Raw genomic sequence first — 20,845 nt, 5'->3', positions numbered from 1 at the left:
ATCATCCCCTTCCTATCCCTCTGATGTTAAGAAAGAGAAACAATTTAATATCTCATAGAAAGTACCAATGGAACTAAGTGTTAACATCTTTCAAATATATGGATATATGGGAACTAAGTGTAATCCGACCAGTCCTTCCCTCTTTAACTGATTTGTCTGCAGATATTTCGACATCTAAAGACCAAGGGAATAATGAAACCCAGAGTGTTGGTAAAGGCAACAACCGGAAGGCTTCATCAAATCATAACATCATACCTCAAGGTGCAAGTTATGATGTTATGATTTGATGAACTTGAGGTAACTTGCCCTGAAGAAAATTGGCGAGTCCTACAATTTTCATTACTTTTTAGAAGTCCAAACAGTTGAGACAACATAATGAATTAGGTATACTCACCGGGGTTCATCAATGGATATTCAGTACCAATCTTGGATATGCCTGAACTAGATCAACATTTTTATGCTTCATGTAACCAGCAAGTAAACTCCGCCTATGTTGCCTCAACATAGCCGGTCCCAAGCCCGAGTAAAGGAGGAGGGTTGTGATAGGCTTGGCGAGCCAACGTAAAAAACCCAGCCACTCTTATGGAGATGAAACCCAAAAGAATTTCGTTGGGGCGTAACCCTCTTAGCGACGCGCCATACCGGAACCCGGGTGTGGTGTCAAATGGGCAAGGGCCGGGCCGTCACCCCCTAGGTGGCGCGCCGTATCTTGATCTGGATACGGTGACAAGTGAGCAAGGATCGGGTCGTCGCATCCTTAGTGGCGCGCTACATCGATGCCCGGATGTAGTGGAAAATGAGCAAGGGTCTTCGCATTTGACTCGACGAGTGCGAAGGGTAAGGAAGCTAGCCGAGCCTAGGAGGATCCGCTTAGGTAGCTAGAACGTAGGGTCCTTGACAGGTAAGCTTCGGGAGCTAGTTGATACAGCGGTGAGGAGAGGTGTGGATATCCTTTGCGTCCAAGAAACCAAATGGAGGGGACAGAAGGCGAAGGAGGTGGAGGATACTGGCTTCAAGCTATGGTATACGGGGACGGCTACAAACAAAAATGGGGTAGGCATCTTGATCAACAAGAGCCTCAAGTCTGGAGTGGTAAACGTCAAGAGGTGTGGGGACCGGATTATCCTGGTTAAGCTGGTATTTGGGGACTTAGTTCTCAATGTTATCAGTGCATATGCCCCGCAAGTAGGCCACAATGAGAACACCAAGAGGGAGTTCCGGGAAGGCCTCGAGGACTTGGTTAGGAGTGTACCGAGTGGCGAGAAGCTCTTCATAGGAGGAGACCTCAATGGCCACGTGGGTACATCTAACACAGGTTTTGAGGGGGTGCATGGCGGCTTTGGCTATGGCATTACGAACCAAGAAGGAGAAGATGTCTTAAGCTTTGCTCTAGCCTACGACATGATCGTAGCTAACACCCTCTTTAAAAAGAGAGAATCACATCTAGTGACTTTTAGTAGTGGTCAACACTGTAGCCAGATTGATTTCATCCTCTCGAGAAGAGAAGACAGAGGTGCGTGCCTAGATTGCAAGGTGATACCTGGGGAGAGTGTTGTCCATCAGCATAAGCTTGTGGTGGCTGATTTCCGCTTTCGGATTCGTGTCCAGCGGGATAAGCGTGCCAAAGTCGCTAGAACAAAGTGGTGGAAGCTCAATGGGGAGGTTGCTCAGGCGTTTAAGGAGAGGGTTATTAAGGAGGGCCCTTGGGAGGAAGAGGGTGACGCGGACAGTATGTGGATGAAGATGGCGACTTGCATTCGTAAGGTGGCCTCAGAGGAGTTTGGAGTGTCAAGGGGAAGTAGAAGAGAAGTTAAAGACACCTGGTGGTGGAATGATGATGTCCAAAAGGCTATTAAAGAGAAGAAAGATTGTTTCCGACGCCTATACTTGAATAGGAGTGCAGACAACATAGAGAAGTACAGGATGGCGAAGAAGGCCGCAAAGCGAGCTGTGAGTGAAGCAAGGGGTCGGGCGTATGAGGACCTCTACCAACGTTTAGACACGAAGGAAGGCGAAAGGGACATCTATAAGATGGCCAAGATTCGAGAGAGGAAGACGAGGGATGTTGACCAAGTCAAATGCATCAAGGACGGAGCCGGCCAACTCCTGGTGAAGGACGAGGCGATCAAGCATAGATGGCGGGAGTACTTCGACAAGCTATTCAATGGGGAGACAGAGAGCTCTACCATTGAACTCGACGACTCCTTTGATGATGCCAGTAGGCGTTTTGTGCGGCGAATCCAAGAGTCTGAGGTCAAGGAAGCTTTAAAAAGGATGAAAGGAGGAAAGGCAATGGGCTCTGATTGCATCCCCATTGAGGTGTGGAGAGACCTCGGAGACATAGCGATAGTATGGCTAACTAAGCTTTTCAACCTCATTTTTCGGGCAAACAAGATGCCAGAAGAATGGAGACGGAGTATATTAGTACCAATCTTCAAGAACAAGGGGGATGTTCAGAGTTGTACTAATTACCATGGAATTAAGCTGATGAGCCATACAATGAAGCTATGGGAGAGAATCATTGAGCACCGCTTAAGACGAATGACAAGCGTGACCAAAAATCAGTTTGGTTTCATGCCTGGGAGGTCGACCATGGAAGCCATTTTCTTGGTACGACAGCTTATGGAGAGATACAAGGAGCAAAAGAAGGACCTACATATGGTGTTCATTGACTTGGAGAAGGCCTACGATAAGATACCGCGAAATGTCATGTGGTGGGCCTTAGAGAAACACAAAGTCCCAGCAAAGTACATTACCCTCATCAAGGACATGTACGATAATGTTGTGACAAGTGTTCGAACAAGTGATGGCGACACTGATGACTTCCCGATTAAAATAGGACTGCACCAGGGGTCAGCTTTGAGCCCTTATCTTTTTGATTTGGTGATGGATGAGGTCACAAGGGATATACAAGGAGATATCCCATGGTGTATGCTCTTTGCGGATGATGTGGTGCTAGTCGATGATAGTCGGACGGGGGTCAATAGGAAGTTAGAGCTTTGGAGACAAACCTTGGAATCCAAAAGTTTTAGACTTAGTAGAACTAAAACCGAGTACATGAAGTGCGGTTTCAGTACTACTACGCCCGAGGAGGAGGAGGAGGAGGTTAGCCTTGATGGGCAGGTAGTGCCTCAGAAGGACACCTTTCGATATTTGGGGTCCATGCTGCAAAAGGATGGGGACATCGATGAAGATGTGAACCACCGAATCAAAGCCGGATGGATGAAGTCGCGCCAAGCTTCTGGCATTCTTTGTGACAAAAGAGTGCCACAAAAGCTAAAAGGCAAGTTCTATAGGACGGCGATTCGACCCGCAATATTGTATGGCGCTGAGTGTTGGCCGACTAAAAGGCGACATGTTCAACAGTTAGGTGTGGCGGAGATGCGCATGTTGAGGTGGATGTGTGGCCACACAAGGAGGGACCGCGTCCAGAATGATGATATTCGAGACAGAGTTGGGGTAGCACCGATTGCAGAGAAGCTTGTTCAGCATCGTTTAAGATGGTTTGGGCATATCCAGCGCAGGCCTCTAGATGCTCCAGTGCATAGCGGACGGCTAAAGCGTGCTGGAAATGTCAAGAGAGGTCGGGGTAGACCAAACTTGACATGGGAGGAGTCCGTAAAGAGAGATCTGAAGGGCTGGAATATCACCAAAGAACTAGCCATGAACAGGGCTGCATGGAAGCTTGCTATCCATGTGCCAGAACCATGAGTTGGTTGCGAGTTTTTATGGGTTTCACTTCTAGCCTACCCCAACTTGTTTGGGACTAAAGGCTTTGTTGTTGTTGTTGTTGTTGTTGTTGTTGTTGTTGTTGTTGTTGTTGTTGTATGTAACCAGCAAGTAGAATGAGTCAAGGCCTCAATATGTGCCATGGAATAAAATCTTAACACCTGAGAGGCAAGCTTGTTGTAGAGGACATGGGTACATTTGGCGGCAGGAAGTAAAAATAAACTCGTATACATTGGGTTCACTCAGAGATGAGGAACTTAATTATGCATCTAATAATGGGTCCCCCTTTGGCGATCCACCATTTTCAGCCATCCAAACGTCCTAGCAATTTTTACCAAGTTTAAAGATAGAGTTTGTGCTCATGCATACCACACTTAGATACTACAAAACAAACACATCACATTTGTAAGAGTTTTAAGTAATTTCTGCTGACTGACAGATAGATCATTATGTGTGATGTAGAGGAAGGCAATTATCAATAAAAACTCACAAGCTATGTCTGTACATTAATGATTGTTTTCTCTGCAAAATGATGAAATTTGTCTCTGCAAAATGAACATAAAACTACAAAATGAACACCATGGCCTTGAGATGAATCATCAGAACCAACCTCAGAACATTTCGAGAGCTCAGCCATGGACACCCCCTCTGACGCTGATTTCGACTTCGGAAAAACAATCACCGTTGTGTCGTTGCACCTTGCTATTCCGCTCCACCGCACATCCCAGTCCAAACAGCTGCATGAAGCAATCATATATGATCACCTGGCTTATCCGTGATGAGCACAACCACATCCCCATTCACCTTTCCACCCAGAGCATCCTCCTGGATCGACCGGAAGTTCAACCCCCCTCTGGACATGAACACCGCGAGTCTCTTCCTCCTGACCCCGAAATCCCCAGTACCAGCGCCGCTATCAATCACTGCAGCTGCCAGCGCATGAAGGCGAGTACTCGGATGGAACAGCAATCGCGTGCAGACGACAGCGTGGTCAGGAAGCCCACCAGCCCGCTTCGTCTGTGCTGCTTCGGTGCGGGGTTAAGGCCCCGCTCGTCACATAAGACCTCTAGGTCTCTAGGAGCTCACGGAGGTTACCGGCGTAGCCGCGTAGGAGCTGGCTGAGGGGGTGAGCTTGATTCCGACCCAGGAGAAATTTCTGGAGAAGGCTTGTATCGGCCTGACAGTGGGGCGGTACATGGAGCGCGCGGCCTGCGCTTGTCGCGATTGCGCGTGAGGCCTGCTTCGAAGGAGCGAGGATGGAGCCTTTCGGGCAGCGGCGCCGTTAGCGGCGGGGCGGCGTAGAATGGGCGCAGGTGTGCGGCGGCGGTGATCCCCGGAGGTGTAGGCGGCCGCGGCGGCAGCACCGATTCCTCCCTAGATTTTTTTTTTGAGAGGACCCTAGATTTTTGTTTTAAGGAAAAATCATCGCTAGTAATACGGGCCTTTTTGGCTAAAAAAACTCTATCAAAGACAGTACATGGGCCTTCTGTTGTAGGAGTAAGTGGGCCTCAAGAACTCGGCCTGTTTGGCTGCACAATTTTTTCTGAGCCTATTCTCAAAAAAGAAAAATCTGAGCTCCTTCTTAAATATAAGTGAGAAGTCATATCATCTTTGTCATAAATTTCTCTCATTTTTTTCTAATTAAAATATTAAAATTTGATCAACTTTATACAAAAATATACCAATACCTTGAATCGTAGATGTTGATAGATTTTTTATAAACTTGATCAAAATTACGAAGATTTTGTATTAGAAACGGAGAGAGTACTAACCAATGAAGCCGATGCTCACCCGGTCTGAGAATAGTCGCAAACTCTGCCGGGTTATTGGATGGGGTACTCTAATAGTAGATCTCCAAAGGAGTAGTAGATATTATATTAAAAATAAGAAAAAGAAATGATCAGTGTATTTGACCCATCCAATTTAAACCCAATGGCTATTTAAAACACGGTAATTGTCTCACCCAATGTTTGAAAACCTGTCTGGGAACCCACTAACAACATGAGAGACCCAGATGTAATCTGAATCTATAGTTCTAAGGAGAATCTCGATGCAAGAATCACATTTTACATTACTAGAATAAACAGAAAAATGGTACAGTTTGCATTAACTTATAATTTTACATGCCTACAAGAGTTTACACGTAGGCCATATTCACATGCCTGCCCTATACACAGATGTACTGATCAAAACTTTTTAGGCAGTACTACTGTACTGGACACTGTACTAGTATACATAACAGCTCGTTTGGCAACCAAGAATTCATTTCATTTGATCAAAATGAAATGAAATTCAATTTTTGATAGGATTTTATTTGGTTGAATTTGAATTCCGGGTTGAAAAATCATGTTTGTCTACCACATGGAATTGAAGAGTGAGAGACAATTCCAGAGAAATGATGGCTTTTAGAGAGGAATTGAGGCTAATTATAGTGTGATTTCATGAAATTTGAGATTGAATTCATGTGGCTAATTCCGTACCAACCGAACAAGTTGTTTTTTGAAATTCAAAATGAATCCTACAATTCTATACCCAAATGATGGGTACCAAACGAGCCGGAAGTGATCGGACAGGAGCTGGACACGGATCAATCTGCTGCCATCCCCAAAATGATATTTTTCATTTTCACCAGATAAAGTAGTAGGCTCGCTTTGTATCATCCATGTTGGGGAATCACGAGTGCTGGCTCTCTTTTCTAGTAAGCTACAGTATATTTTTTATCCCGGCCGCCGCCTCACACCTGCAACCATGTCATAGAAGTTTGAAGATGACGTATGGTTCGACGAATCCTCCATTGGACAAAATTGATGTATGCATCTATTGTATTATTAAACCATGCTAACTCGATTAATAAGTGCTTAAGGTTTCAGAGCCAGTGTTGGCATTCCACATCAGTGGAAACGGTGGCGTTTTTTATGCTACATCCTAAGCCCTGGATCCGAGCTACAGTTACCGCATTGTTCCTAGATCAGTTTAAGCTCCAAATGTTCCAGTGCATCATCTTTCACATCTGCAGACGGAGGAGTACAGAGTATAATAGCAGTAGGCAGATACTACAATTCAGCAAGAACTCGGAGTACTTACGAGGTTTGCAGCCGCAGACGAGCAGGGCGACGCAGGCCATGATGATGTAGAGCTTCCCCTTCTGCTGCTCCACCGCTCTCTGCATTTTCTCCATCCTCTTCCCCATTGGAGACAGAGCTCAGCTTCTGCTGCCTCACTGACGAGTTCCGGACACCCAGGAGGTCAGTTCTGAACAAGACAGAGAGCAATAGCCAGATACCAGTTATATATATAACCAAGAGAATTTTAGGTACCTCCATCAGATTCATGGAGTGAGAAACGTTTTTCCATCAGTAGTACCACAGTCCACGGCCTTGCACTTTCCAGGGGCTAGAAGGAATGAGTACAACCTGATCTCGATCAAACGACAGTGGAGCTGCTTGTCGGTTGCAGCGAGACGCAGGGGCAGAGCGAGAGGCTGCTCCCGCGTCGACGTTGCGCGCCCAGGGACCGTAGGCGACACAGGAAACGCCGACGTTGCGCGGTTCAGGGCCATACGCCCATACACCAGCACAGGAATCGCCAGTTTTTGCTCTGCACCTGAGACCCCATTGCAGCCGTGTCGATTTTGACGAAACGGACCTCGAACCAAAACTATTTTACAAAATGAACTAGACGCAAAACTATTTCACGGATCTAAACTTTTTGTTCAGCGCCCGACAGCATGGCGTTATCCTCCATAACTCAGCGTCTCTCCGCAAGGCCAACTCAGGGCCCACACACGGTTGTGTAGCGGCTGAGGCTCGGACGCTATACCCACGGGCCTAGCGCTTAGGAGCTGGGAGCTATGGTCATGTTCCATACACTGGCTTTTTTCATCTCTGTCTAGGAAAATTTCACCTAGCGTTCCACGGCACAAAGAAGATCTTGCATCCATGTGTATATCCATACATACTCCCTCCTCCGCACAAAGAAGATCTTGCATGCATGTGTATATCCATACATACTCCCTCCTGCTAAGCATAGGAGCTACGCCGAGTAGCAGCAGAGGCTGCAGGAGCCGCAGCAATGGAATCGTCCAGCTAAACCATCATAGCTAATCAGACCTCTTGTCATGGCGAGTCATGTGTGGAGAGCTCCACACCCTAGCATCATATTAATTATCAAGAGCACACTGTCATGCTAAAAACATGCCTAATCCGTGGATGCTAAACCACACTATTGAAGTTGACTGAATGACTCACTAATATTTTTGGACATAAACGGCTCTATCAATGATTGGCCGATGAGCAGTATCAATGATCGTCCAAATTTATTATCCATATTCAAGTCTTTGATCAATCCATAAAAATACTGTAATTCTACTAAGACATAATATCTCCTTTCAAAATACATCTAGATAGATACAGTTCCGTACGTGTAGACTTGAAGCGTCAAGACGGCAATAGCCAATAGATACAACCACAGTCTGCCTGTCGTTTGGAAAATCTATAATGCTGGCTATTGATTCTATCTACGATCAAACTTCATTAATGCCTACGCTATGGTGGTAAAAAGATGTAATCCTCACCTTGGTATATCGTAGTAACAAAGTACAATGATTTGAGATCTGTATTCCGCGTTACTTACGTAGGTGCTCCGGTTAGTCAGAACAACGTCAGCATCGCTTCAAAGAAGCATCCAAATCGACCGAGGTGGCGGCAGGTGCGGCCTGTACCCGCGGCTGTGGCGGCGGCTTCGGTTAGAGCGGAGTAGAGGCTGAACAGAAAGAGAGAAACCCATGGACTTAGAAAATTTGCTTGCTCTCTCAGGCGAAACGGAAATCCGCCTCAAATTTTAAATAGCATAGCTCCCATATCTCATGCGCGAAGCCTTTGAGTATAGCGCCCGTGCCTTAGGCGCTACACAACTATGTGTGGGCCTGGATTGGCCAGGCTGGCCAGGAGATAGCGCCTCGCGTAGAGGCGATGAGCTATGAAGGATAGCGCCGTGATCTCGGGCGCTGAGCAAATGGGTTAGATTTATGAAATAATTTTGTGCCGAGTTCATCTTGTGAAATAGTTTGGTCTCGAGGTCTGTTTTGTCGAAATAGACTGGAGCCGCAAGCTTTGCTCGCTTGTGTCGTCTTTTCCAGAATTGTGCGTCCTGTTTGCCTATTTGGTCGCGTGCATCTTGAGGCCCACTTACTCCTAGAACAGAAGGCCCACGTACTGTCTTTGATAGAGTTTTATTTTAATCCAAAAGGCCCGGTACGAGTACTCCCTCCGTTTCTTTACATAGGGCGTATATTATTTAGCACTAATATTAACGCGGACTTAACAATCGATCTGAGGAGCGCACGCGCCATCTCGCGGATGGAAACTGCCCAGTTTTATTTTACCTGGCGAGGATTCTAAAAAAAAAAAAGACAAATCTAGGAATCGTCGCCAGCTCCTACGCCTGTAACGGTGTAACCTCTGGCCTCTACTGCCCAGAGAGGAACGAATCGCCAATCCAGGGTTCCAGGGGCACCATGGACACCAACTGGCGTCCCATCCAGGGATCCGACCCGGCCGGCGGCGGCGGCGTAGACCTGAACGCGCCCGGCCCCGCCGGAGGCGACTGGCGCACCCAGCTCCGGCCCCAGGCGCGCACCAGGGTGGTCAATAAGATGTACAAACTCTACTCCGTATTTGATTGTATTTGCTTTCCCCTCCCTCCAATCAGATGAATTCCATCCTTCTTTCCCCCCCTTTGCGGTCTCACGTAGAGAAGATGAATTTCCTCCGTGTTTTAGGGTCATTTTTTTTTCATTGATCCATCTAATGACTTTGATACAGGGTTTAGGGTTTTTAGCGTCTAGGGTTAAGGTCAAAATTTCCTACAGGGTGTTTCACTAATCGATCCCCTTTGCATCTACTTTGAATTCAGCCTAATTTACATCATTTATTTAGTTACAGTTTTACCAGAATAATTTAACGCTAGTCTATTGAAGAGGAGCAAGTCTTTCGTGGAACACACCAACCCAATCAAGAGTATAACACAGATGTCACTGTTTGATCACATAGGGAAAACCACAGTATTAGTAGTGCTCCATAAGACGTGATTCTGTTTTGAAACTGGTGAAGCGATATTCCTCACATGATTACAAGTCTTGACTAGATCAAATATATGATGGAGAATTGGAGATCTACCTCAATATATCGCTGTGCCTACCTGTTCCACCTTAGACCTCAAATGCCGCATATTTTGGTGCAGACAAGCGTTCAAAGATATGCATCTCCCAATTTATTCACATTTTGCACTATACGTGTAGAGCGAAGGTTCTGAAGAAGCATCTGCCAGTACCAGTGCCTGAGGATCTGACCAAAATTCAAAACATCGCTGTGAGATTTGAAGAGAAGGTCTATGCCACAGCGACCAACCAGGTTCATTTAACCTATGTTTGCCACCTTCCGGAGCAGAACGTGAACTGTTAGTTATGGGGGTCAAACAGAGCTTATGGGTTAATTATACATAACTGCTCCCAAATGCTGTAAAAGATTTTTATGTTTGATGTTTAAGTACCCGTAGAATTTTTCATATTTTTTTTGTGAGACCTCTGTTGATTGTTTTCCGCCCTGCTCAAGCTGCCTTTTCTGTTACCTGGTATTGGGAGCATATCTTGATTTTTTTTTCATAATTGGCAACGAATAGCAATTTTTGTGTGGTGCCAGGACTCGAACTGGGGATATGGGTGTTTCAATGCCATCAATCAACCACTTTGAATTTAGTAGTGTTGTACCTCGAGTTGCTCTGTTGTGGACTACCAGAAGGGAATCCAAACATGCAAAGGTCAGGAGTCTTTTAGGAAATAGCACTGTTTTAGTGTTTTAGGAAGTTTAAGGTTGGAAGTATAATACGTTAGTAGTTCTTATTGCATTAGAAAATGTCAAGGACCTAAGCATCCACTACATAAAGATTGCTAGACGGCATGGTTGCTTACTCTGCTGGTTACGGTTTGTATAAGTCAGCCATTTGTCCATGCGTCCAAAATTTCTATAGATGAAATGATACAATCTTCTGTTAAAATTATATCATTTGCCCAAGTCCATGAAATACACGGCATACACAATCTTTCTTTTGAATGGAAAGCAGCAGGCGAGACCGTCATGACACCATTTTATGAGTTATATAAAAAAAAAAGTATTTGTACAGGAAATATATTCAGATCAAACATCAAACATAACTTTGCTCCCTCCCCTTTGTGTTTGAATTTTGAAAGGATTCACCTTATTGCACCCACTCATTCTGATGCATTTTCATATGGATTTATTTGGTTGTTGTAAACTGGTAATATGTGCCACTGTTTCCATTTGGATTCTTGTTTGTCTGGCTTATTTATGGAAAACCACTTACCTTTTGTGTTGGAACGGTCTTCATCATATTGGCCGACTCCACGTTGGTGAATATTTTCATGATTTATTTGGTCCAGGCACAGTAACTCTTTTTATCCGGACCTTTTGTTGGTGTCGCTTATTTGTGCTAAGTGTTTTTGCTGCCTATATGGGCATTTCTCTATGACTGAATGATTCAAATGTTACAAGAGGAAGCTGTTCGTTGTCAGCTGTGCTAACTGCTAATCACACCAAAACTGTCTTGCTGCAAGCCAATATTAGTAATATGAGATAAAACTTAACATGTTTTTTTTTATTACTCAGTCTGATTATCGGCGGAAGATTGCTCTGAAATTGTGCGTTGTGGATGAGAAGATACCACAGGTGCCTGAAAATGCTCAAATCAAGCCCGGTCCAGGTATCGTATGCAAACGAAGTGTTACACATTTTATATGCTATCATCGTCGCCTTTTGGTTATGCGTTACTACATTAGATGTGCAAACCTTGTGGTTCATGGATGATGACTTTTTTATTGCATTTACTAAATTTGCTTAGTAAATGACTCTGGAGGTTGGAAAATTTAGGATGGCATGTGGCAGAATCTCCTCAGAACTAACTATGAAAATCGAAGTATTAATCAATAATCAGTGTGGACAGAGTGCTAGTGATTCTCGTTTCTGGGTTGGGCCGATGCAAGTAAATAACATATTAGCTTCCTAGTAGATTTGCTTCCGAAGAAGGGTATGTCTGTTTCAAGTTTAGGAAATATTTGTGGGAAGGCACTCTATCTATGTTTCCGGAATGCAACAGTCTTGTAGTGAGCTGTATTTGAATGAGGGACCAAAAGATTTTTGTATTCAGCTTTGGTGACTGCTGTTTCCTCTTAGGCATTTTTTGAACTAAAGTTGCCTTTGAAGATTAAGGTATTCATGTGGGTAGTGGGCAGAAATAGCATTCTAACCAGGGATAATTCGATACATAAAGGATGGAATGGATCTAAAGATTTTGTTTCATGTGGTTTAATTGGACGAAACTAGTGGTCACTAGTCATCAGCAAATATACCCAGTTTGATGCAAAAGATGTGCGACTAGATTGATAGTTTCCCTTTCAGTAATAGAAAGTTAATTGCAATCCGTGTAGCAGATTCGTTTTGGATGACCTGGGAAACGAGGAATCTTGCTTGTTTTCAAAGTATCTAAATGGTACATCTAACTTGGTGTTTTCTTATGTGCTACTGGGTGGTATATTGGGCTGGACTCCAGAAGGTTGATGTGAAGGACAGGGTCTACATTGCTGCAATTGGTCGCACGCAGCTGAGTTGCCTCGAACAAAAGACATGGCTGGGGTAGAATGGCTGATACCCTGTTTTCCTGAACTGTCGAAGTTTGGTGGTTTCAGTTGTGTTCTGTTGTTAGTATGGATCTCCCTTTGTCTCTACTTTCATTTGCGATTGACCTCTGAGACTTTGGGCTTGTAAAACTTGATACTAATGAAACCAGGGGTAATGATCCGGAGTTGCATTGATGGGAACGATTAGTCCTGAGCAAAAGACGTGACTCCACACAATCTAGTGCGGCACACCCAGATAATGCTCTTTGGAAAGCTCGATGTGATTTCTCAGGAAAAATCATGATTCCGCACTCACTAGTGCCGGCAAACCTCTATAATATTCGATGGACTACCAACCAGTAATTAACTACTCTGTGCTAATTCATCTGTCTCTGTGACAGACGTCATGACCACTAAGCAGTATAGGAATCATATCTATGCATGTTGCATATGCCTGAGCTGGGGACACACTAACATTAGGGAAAGGTAAAAGAGTGCTTCCTGCTTCCCCTCGCCAAAGAAGTGGCATGGTATACTATAATAACCATCCTTGAGTAATTTACACGTACAAATTTTATATGATTCGTGGATTAGACTGGACATTCCGTTGCTATATATCAGTATTGCTTTAGTAGATGGAGGTGGTAGCAAGGAGGAGGAGGGCTAGATCTGCGATACTCACTATTACTGCTGTTGCTGTTACGGCACTCCAGCCGCTGCTGCTCCCACCGTCCGGCGCCAGCCTGGCAAGGGCTGCACAACCAGCTGCGGCAACATCAGCATCCCTTACCCCTCCGGCGTGGAGCCCGTCCGCTACCACCCGCCCAGGCTCTTCCTCGGCGACGGCACCGTGCAGGTGCTCGACATCTCCATCCCCAACGCCACCATGCGCACCAAAAGCAGAAGCGTCAACTTCGAGCTGGGCCTCCACAAAGGCGCCAACGGCACGAGGCGGGCCCGCGGCCTAGGATTCTCCGCCGACGATGATGGGCCATACTTCCTTGCGGCAGACAGGCAGAACAACCTGGTAGCGCGTCCAGGGTCTCTTGCCGTCTTGCGGGAGAACGACAGCCTGGACTCCTGGTCAGCTCCTGCTCTGCTTTCTGCCTGGACAGAGTCATCAGCGAAATCTGCTCTGGCATCCACTGCTGCCTGGCAGCCATCGTCGATGGCCGCGCCTCCTACACGTTCAGCCGTCACAAGCTCAACTACTTCGACCCTGCTGGGGTCATCTACGACTAACGTGTTCATAGTCGATGCAGACGATTTCTTCATACATAAAGTGTGTACATTGAACAGCCGAAAATTCGATTGGAACGTGGCCCGTGTGATGAAAATCATGATTCTGCACTAACTATTCCGACGCCTAGATAAGATCCCCTCGTGATAATCATGTTCTCTAAAGTCTAAACGATGCTCCGGATAGCTTATATTATATAGAAAGTTATTATTATTAGACCTATGCATTATTGAAGGAAGAGCAAGTCCAGCACTCCCCCCATCCCATCCCCTATATTCAAATTTGAGGTTTTTGATGGAAAAAAAAAGGCCCGTGAGAACTCCTAAATTGAGGAGCCAGATGGGGAATCCCCATCCCAACTATTGCATTGAAATCTTTCTCTCCCCTCCAAAAGATGAAAGAGATGGATAAAATAAAGATGAATAAATTATAAAAGGTGTGATTTAGAAAGTCTGCTGGAGATAAAACAAATTTGAGGAGAAAATCTTTATAAGGACTCCTCGTACAAGGATTTGGGGGCTCAAATTTAAGGGCTCTCTTGGACTTGCTCTAACAAGCTGAGGTTCATCCTGCTTCCCCTAACCTTGCCAAAAAAAAAAGAGACGCGCATGGTAGTGGTTGATTAACAATATCTTCCTACTTACTTTGCATATATTATTCGTGGATTAGACCTTTCAGGCTTCAGTTACTATATATCATTTCTGTTTTGTAGATGGAGAGGGTAGTGAGGCCAACTAGAGTTGCTGCCATACTCGCTGCTGTTGCTGTTCCAGTGCTCCTCCTGATCGATGCCGCGGCAGCGTCGGCGCCAGCCATTGCCAAGAGTTGCACTAGCAGCTGCGGCAACATCAGCATCCAGTACCCGTTCGGCGTGGAGCCCGGATGCTACCACGGCGGCGGTTTCAACCTCACCTGCAACCAATCATACCACCCGCCCAGGCTCTTCCTCGGCGACGGCACCGTGCAGGTGCTCGACATCTCCATCCCCAACGGCACGGTACGTATCAACGGCAGCAGCGTCCACTTGTGGACGGGTACCACCAAAGTCGCAAACGGCGCATGGCGCGCCGGCGGCCCAGGACACACCGCGGCCGCCGGGCCATACTTCCTAGCGGAAATGACGAACGACTTGCTAGCAATCGGCTGCGACGTCCAAGTCGTCCTCCTGCGGGACAATGACACCCTTGCAAGCTCTTGCGGTACTTTCTGCCCAAAAGAGGATGGTACAGTAGGTGGTAATGGCACTATAGTTGCAACCGGGAGCTGCTCCGGCATCGGCTGCTGCCAGTCAACCATACTGGAGGCACGTCCTACGGACTCCCGGTTCACAAGCTTGATAATGATCCCGGTCATTCAGAAGATAGATTCGCCGACGTCTTCATAATGGAATCAGACTATTCTTTTAAAAGGATGGAATTCGATCCTGATGGTCAAACGGTCCCTGCGGTGCTAGGCTGGAGGATCAGCAGCTCTGCATGTCATAGCAATGGGTCTTCGCCTTCCTGCCGCAGTAACCACAGCTATTGTCAGCACTACGACACCATGTTTGGTCCTCAGCAAAGTCATAGTGGGCATAACTGCTACTGTTCTAAAGGTTACCAAGGCAACCCATACATCCCTGATGGCTGCTACGGTAATACACTGCTCAAAGTAATTATTTTTAAATCTTAATGCTCAAAATACTTTGACAGAAGAGGTTCAACTTGAATGACCATACGAAAATAATGTAAGTAGATTTTAATTTGTTAGTGTAGATAATTTTATAGTACAATGCAATTGCGATGTTATAAAAGTATACATGGAAAAGCAATGGGTGTGGAAAGTTGCATTTTGGAGAAGAGAACCTTCTGCCAGTACCCAAACCCAAAACTTTCACATTTTTCCGCTATCTCTCTGAATCTGCCTTTTTTTCCCCATTCCTTACCTGCATGAACCTGCAATTGATTACTTACACTCAGTTTGTCCTGATGTTGCGGTATTACAAGATATCAATGAATGTGATTATCCGGATATCTATCCATGTTACGGCGATTGCAAGAACAAACAAGGAGGATATGACTGTCAATGCCCTCTTGACTTCAAGGGCAATGCTTCTGAACAAAATGGATGTGAAGGTACCAGAATAAAGATCAGATTCATTAGCTTTGTAGAGTTCCATTGCTAACTTCTTCCTTTATAATGTTGTCACTTTTCCGGGATCAGCTGGAAATTTTTGTGGTGGTTCTCATGCTTACAATTAGTCTGACTACATTTTTAAATAGCATATGGCTTGTTCATATTTATATGCGGGCTTGCTCAGACATTGACGAGTGTAAACACCCGGAAGCATATCCATGTTATGGAATCTGCATAAATATGCCAGGAAGTTTCCATTGCCACTGTCCAGATGGAACTTACGGGGATCCATTGATAAAACAGGGATGCGTCACAACAAAGAAGTTGTTTACAGGTAACAGTAACACCTTTTTGGTGATGATCATTAATTTGGTTTTTCTGAAGAATTTTACTCCTCCAAAATGGTTACCTCTTCTTTCATACATGATATCCTATTTTACAGGTTTGAACATAGGCCTAATGATCAGCGGTGGCGCAATTATTTTGTTTCTAGCACTTGTTAGTCCCCTTATAAAACGCAAAATCAAGTCAAGTAGGGCAAACAAACAGAAAGAAAGATTGTTCAAGCAAAATCATGGGCTGTTGTTGCGACAGCTAATATCGCACAAGAGAGATTTTGGTGAAAGGATGATCATTACCCTGCTGGATCTACAGAAGGCCACAAACAACGTGGCGTTGTGTATAAAGGACTTCTAGACCTACAGGTTGTTGCCATCAAGAAATCAAAGATTGTCGTACAAAGAGAAATCAGTGACTTCCTAAATGAGGTTGCAATTCTTTCCCAAATTAACCATAGGAATGTCGTGAAGCTAATTGGATGTTGTCTAGAGACAGAAGTCCCATTACTCGTTTATGAGTTCATTTCAAATGGAACTCTTGATCACCATCTTCATGCTGAAGGACCAACTTCACTTTCCTGGGATGATCGAATAAGGATTGCGCTTGAAGTCGCCAGAGCTATATCCTACCTACATTCGGCTGCTTCAATGCCAGTATATCATAGGGATATTAAATCTGCCAACATACTTCTTGATGATAATTTCACAGCAAAGGTATCAGATTTTGGAGCTTCAAGGCATATCCCAACCGATCAAACAGGAGTCACTACAGCTGTGCAAGGAACAATTGGCTACCTAGACCCCATGTACTATTATACCGGTCGTTTAACAGACAAGAGTGATGTTTTCAGTTTTGGAGTTCTTCTTATAGAACTGCTAACTAAGAAGAAACCATCTGTGTTTCGTTGTGGCGGCGGTGTCAGTCTTGTTTCACACTTCATCTCACTACGCACAGAAGGCAACCTTGATGAGATAATAGATCCTCAAGTCATGGAAGAGCAAGATGGAGAGGTCCAAGAAGTAGCCACACTAGCGACAATGTGCACTAAATTGATGGGGGAAGACAGTCCTACGATGAGGGAAGTGGAGATGACACTTGAATATTTGAGAGCTACCAAGAGGCATGCTCCACATGATAGTGCATCGAAGAGACACGATCAGGATCAAATTGAGACTTGCTATATGTCAATGGAAGGAGTTACTAAGGAAGCAAGTAGACAGTACACTATGGAGGAAGAAATATTGACGTCTGCAAGGTATCCTCGATGATCTTGATGCTTAAAACACAATGTTCTAAGTTTATTTCTACGGATCGCAAGCCAAGGGGCAATAAAAGCAGTTCACTTCTTTTTCTGTTGGCATCTGCAATTGTTTGACTCTCAATTTGGCATTTCAGTATGCAGTGCTAAAAAAATGATGTAAAAAGTTGTATGTTAATTCTTGTGATGTACTACTAAAGCAGAATTTTGGATGCGGATGTGCTTCCGTATTCTTTAGATATGGCAACTGATTTGGCCTCCGATCTTGTTTCTGCATGTGCCATCATAGGATGTAGTGTGGTTTGAAACTCGTGAATGTAGGCATCCATGACTACAATCTGTGATTAGGAGTAACACAGATTGAATGGACGGTTAGCCATTGACCCATCTTCCCCAGGACTTAAAACAAATTGAGAAGGAGGTAGACACAAGAAGCAACCTTACTTGCTCCAAGAATCATCTAACAACCCAAACTCAATACTTAAATGGAGTAACGAAAATCAAAATGAGGAAGACACGGCAAGACCTTGCTATCCGAGAGGGTTCTCTAAGAGTGGCTGCCATTTAAACCATTCCCTTCCTCTGTCCCTCTCGTGTGAAGAAATAATTTAACATCTCAAAGAAAAACATCAACTGAACTAAGTGTTAGCATCTTTAGAACATATGGATATATGGGAGCTCAGAGATCAGATACACATTGAAGGTTGTGTAATCCGACAACTCCTTCCCTCTTTAACTGATTTGGCTGCAGGCTGAAGCCATTGCGGTAAATCAGGACCAAGGGAATAAGCTGCAGGCTGTAGCAATTTTGGTAAATCAAGCCCAAGGGAATAATGGAACCCAGAATCGTGATAGAGTCAGCAACCGGCAGGCTTCATCAAATCATAACATCAAAGTGCAAGTTATATAAAATTAAGACACCAACTAACGTTGAAGTCAAGGCACAGAACAATCGTAAAGTTGAACACTATGAAAAAGATTGCAAGGCACACATTTATTTTGGCTGCAGACATGTTATTTATCCAATCAGTAAGAGTTACCTCCATGCCTTGGAGAAAATTGTCAGGGGTCCTACAAACTTCATTCGTTTTCGGGGAATCCCTGAGAGTTGAGGCAGCCATAATGAATTAGGTATACTCATCGGGGTTTCTCCGGCTTCTGATGATTGGGACACCGTCTTCCCGCCACACGATTCGATTCTCGCAGAAGGCAGCAACTGCATCAACATAAACTTGGTGTTCCTGAAGTTTTGGATTAATAAATCAGCAAAATAATAGATAGCCTGAATGGATGGTTAGTAGCTAAGATTTTTGAAACACTAGGATAAAGTACCGTGTAGCAATGGAACAAATATCAGCTATGTGTAGGATGTTACCTCATGAAGAACCCTTGCTGCCAATTTCTCCGGAGTATCATTGGCTAAAACAGGCACAGCCCGCTGAGCTAAAGTTTTTCCTGTGTCGTACTGCTCATCGACAAAGTGCACAGTTGGCCCTGAGTACCTGTAAGTGATTAGGAAATATAGTGAAATAAAACAAATAAGTTTTCTGGAAGGTGAAGAACTTCAGTAATTTAGGACCCAGTGCCCTCACTAAACAAATAACATTAGTACTGGTTGCAAACAACAATGCCTGTCCCCCGAGGGTTTTCCTTATGTATGCATGACACCAAGTAAAAAAATGAGGAAATTGAAAGATGTCATTTTCCAGGGTAGTGTTTAATTGTTGTAGGTGGTAGACAAACTTTGAAGTACCTGGCTCCAGATGCAATGACCGCTTTATGCACCTTCAAACCGTAGTAACCCTTGCCTCCAAAGGCCGGGAGGAGTGAAGGATGGATATTCAGTATCGATCTTGGATATGCCTGAACTAGCTCAACAGGTATAAGCTTCATGTAACCAGCAAGTAGAATGAGGTCTACCTTGAGATTCCTGATCAACAGTAGACATAAGCATAAGTTAAGACCTAATGTGTGCGATGTGAAATACAATCCTGAGTTCTAGACTCTTGAGAGGCACACATGTGGCCACTTTTGGCAGCACAGAGTAAAAAAATCGGTGTACATTAGGTTTCCTTGAGAGATCAGCAAAGAAACTTAATCATGTATCGCTAGTGGATAGGAAAAACTTCCAGCCATCCAAATGAGATAGCAATATTAACAAAGTTTACAGACAATACAAACAGACATGGCACATTTGTAAGAATTTCAAGTAATGTCAGTCCACTGAATGAATCAAACCATGATATGTGAGGTACAGAAAGGGAATTATCAATAAATAATAAAAAAAATCTCTGCAACATTATTATATGTTTTCTCTGTAAAATGAGCATGAAACTACAAACTGAGAACCATGGCCCAGAGAAGAATCAACAGAACCAACCTAAGAGCATTCAAGAGTTCAGTAAGTGACACCCCCTCAGGTGATGATTTCGACTTCGGAAAAAGGATCACCGGTATGCCATTGCACCTCGCATGCTCTGCACCGCCACAGCCTGCAATAATAAATTCCCCTGCATCAGAACCACCAATCGCCAGCAGAGCACTTCAACTCAAAGAACCAAAGTAGCGCGGAAGCAAGCACATCACCTGGCTTATCAGTGACGAGCGCAACCACAACGCCATTCACCCGTCCACCCAGAGCGGCCTCGTGGATCGACCGGAAGTTCGAGCCCCCGCCAGACACAAACACTGCGAGCCTCTTCCTCCTGACACGGGAATCCCCAGGGCCGTTATCCATCACCGCCGATTTCGATGCCGATGCCGCGACGTAAACGCGAGAGCTCGGACGGAGCAGCAACCCCCTGCAGTTCACGGCACAGGGCGGCCGCTTGGTCGAGAAGCCCACCCGCGCGCTCCGCCTCTCCTGCTTCGGCGCGGGGTTGAGCGAGCAACGCAGTTCGTAGCCGGAGGAGGCGACGGCGGGAGCGGCAGCCGCCTCCATTGGGGGATTCATTCCGCTGCCTCTGCAGAAACACGGGAAGAGAAGTATACCGGGGAAGTGAGCATCCGGAAAGACGGACTGAAATCAGCGGGGAGACCGCGAGATGCTCACGGGTCAAGTGGCGGCGGCGAACCCTAGCGCCGGCTGCCGCCGTCGAGTAGTCGAGCGGGAGAATCTGGTCCTGCTACGCGCAGCGCGGGCGCGACGGCCAGTGGACGTCGTGTCGGCTGCAGAGGGAAGAGTTGGGCCGGTACTGGAATACAACAAGCCCAGCAGGCCAGCATGTTTACTGCCCGCGATGAGGCTATGGCCGCAGGCTTCCAGCCCAAGACACAGGAGGATACCGCTGCCTTCCAGCCCAAGACACAGGAGGATACCGCTGCCTTCCAAAACAGAGAGAGATGCCGGCTTCCTTTCTTCACTACTACTCTTTAAGCTCCCCTCAAAAAGAAAACCTACTCTTTAAACCACACTTACGTGCGTGCGTGCGTCCCTCATACGTCCTCCAACCCCTTGGAGGGACAGGCAAACTCC

General features: G+C 45.3%; 3 protein-coding genes, 1 long non-coding RNA gene and 2 pseudogenes across 9 annotated transcripts; 4 read left to right on the top strand and 2 right to left on the bottom strand.

The window, feature by feature from the left end:
- Window positions 1-493: 493 nt before the first annotated feature.
- LOC112271692 lies at window positions 494-2,344 on the top strand (annotated as a pseudogene).
- On the top strand, window positions 2,306-3,761 carry LOC112271483. Its single transcript, XM_024460646.1, has 2 exons — window positions 2,306-2,927; window positions 3,075-3,761. Exons 1-2 carry the CDS (start codon window positions 2,395-2,397, stop codon window positions 3,709-3,711), a joined length of 1,170 nt encoding a protein of 389 aa, XP_024316414.1. The 5' UTR covers window positions 2,306-2,394; the 3' UTR covers window positions 3,712-3,761.
- A 422-nt stretch (window positions 3,762-4,183) lies between these two features.
- LOC112271485 lies at window positions 4,184-13,557 on the bottom strand. 3 transcript variants are annotated; one of them, XR_002964554.1, is made up of 3 exons: window positions 13,101-13,557; window positions 6,814-6,981; window positions 4,184-6,739 (listed from the first exon to the last, which is right to left on the bottom strand). It is a non-coding gene; the product is annotated as an uncharacterized LOC112271485 (long non-coding RNA). The 3 variants fall into 3 exon arrangements; XR_002964555.1 differs by lacking the exon at window positions 13,101-13,557 and adding an exon at window positions 7,047-8,332 and having other exon boundaries at window positions 6,814-6,949; XR_002964553.1 differs by lacking the exons at window positions 4,184-6,739; window positions 6,814-6,981 and adding an exon at window positions 9,514-10,073.
- Window positions 9,100-12,619, top strand: LOC100829109 (mediator of RNA polymerase II transcription subunit 15a). 2 transcript variants are annotated; one of them, XM_010236985.3, is made up of 4 exons: window positions 9,100-9,384; window positions 10,028-10,139; window positions 11,412-11,505; window positions 12,355-12,619. In XM_010236985.3, exons 1-4 carry the CDS (start codon window positions 9,245-9,247, stop codon window positions 12,357-12,359), a joined length of 351 nt encoding a protein of 116 aa, XP_010235287.1. In that variant the 5' UTR covers window positions 9,100-9,244; the 3' UTR covers window positions 12,360-12,619. The 2 variants fall into 2 exon arrangements, with proteins under 2 accessions (XP_010235287.1, XP_003572349.1); XM_003572301.4 differs by having other exon boundaries at window positions 9,113-9,384; window positions 12,352-12,619.
- Window positions 13,558-14,152: 595 nt separating the features above from the next.
- On the top strand, window positions 14,153-17,611 carry LOC100828806 (annotated as a pseudogene).
- On the bottom strand, window positions 15,362-20,577 carry LOC100841354 (phosphoribosylglycinamide formyltransferase, chloroplastic). 3 transcript variants are annotated; one of them, XR_731679.3, is made up of 7 exons: window positions 20,423-20,577; window positions 19,957-20,333; window positions 19,751-19,862; window positions 19,124-19,300; window positions 18,746-18,872; window positions 18,411-18,611; window positions 15,362-15,592 (listed from the first exon to the last, which is right to left on the bottom strand). XR_731679.3 is itself a non-coding variant. In XM_003574682.4 (6 exons), exons 2-6 carry the CDS (start codon window positions 20,321-20,323, stop codon window positions 18,498-18,500), a joined length of 897 nt encoding a protein of 298 aa, XP_003574730.2. In that variant the 5' UTR covers window positions 20,324-20,333; window positions 20,423-20,577; the 3' UTR covers window positions 18,225-18,497. The 3 variants fall into 3 exon arrangements, 1 of the variants encoding a protein (XP_003574730.2); XR_002964551.1 differs by lacking the exon at window positions 20,423-20,577 and having other exon boundaries at window positions 19,957-20,399; XM_003574682.4 differs by lacking the exon at window positions 15,362-15,592 and having other exon boundaries at window positions 18,225-18,611.
- Between the last annotated feature and the right edge of the window lie 268 nt (window positions 20,578-20,845).

The sequence above is a fragment of the Brachypodium distachyon genome, chromosome 3, assembly GCF_000005505.3.
Source record: "Brachypodium distachyon strain Bd21 chromosome 3, Brachypodium_distachyon_v3.0, whole genome shotgun sequence".
Classification (NCBI taxonomy): domain Eukaryota; kingdom Viridiplantae; phylum Streptophyta; class Magnoliopsida; order Poales; family Poaceae; genus Brachypodium; species Brachypodium distachyon.
This window is presented reverse-complemented; position numbering and strand designations above follow the sequence as displayed.

Coding starts and splice junctions, on each gene's coding strand:
- LOC100841354 (XM_003574682.4), bottom strand. CDS start 20,323: ATGAATCCCCCAATGGAGGCGGCTGCCGCTCCCGCCGTCGCCTCCTCC. Junction 19,301..19,750: donor GAACTCTTGAATGCTCTTAG/GTTGGTTCTGTT, acceptor ACTGTTGATCAG/GAATCTCAAGGTAGACCTCA. Junction 18,873..19,123: donor GTCATTGCATCTGGAGCCAG/GTACTTCAAAGT, acceptor AATCACTTACAG/GTACTCAGGGCCAACTGTGC.
- LOC100829109 (XM_003572301.4), top strand. CDS start 9,245: ATGGACACCAACTGGCGTCCCATCCAGGGATCCGACCCGGCCGGCGGC. Junction 9,385..10,027: donor ACCAGGGTGGTCAATAAGAT/GTACAAACTCTA, acceptor CTATACGTGTAG/AGCGAAGGTTCTGAAGAAGC. Junction 10,140..11,411: donor ATGCCACAGCGACCAACCAG/GTTCATTTAACC, acceptor TTTATTACTCAG/TCTGATTATCGGCGGAAGAT.
- LOC112271483 (XM_024460646.1), top strand. CDS start 2,395: ATGCCAGAAGAATGGAGACGGAGTATATTAGTACCAATCTTCAAGAAC. Junction 2,928..3,074: donor ATACAAGGAGATATCCCATG/GTGTATGCTCTT, acceptor GTGCGGTTTCAG/TACTACTACGCCCGAGGAGG.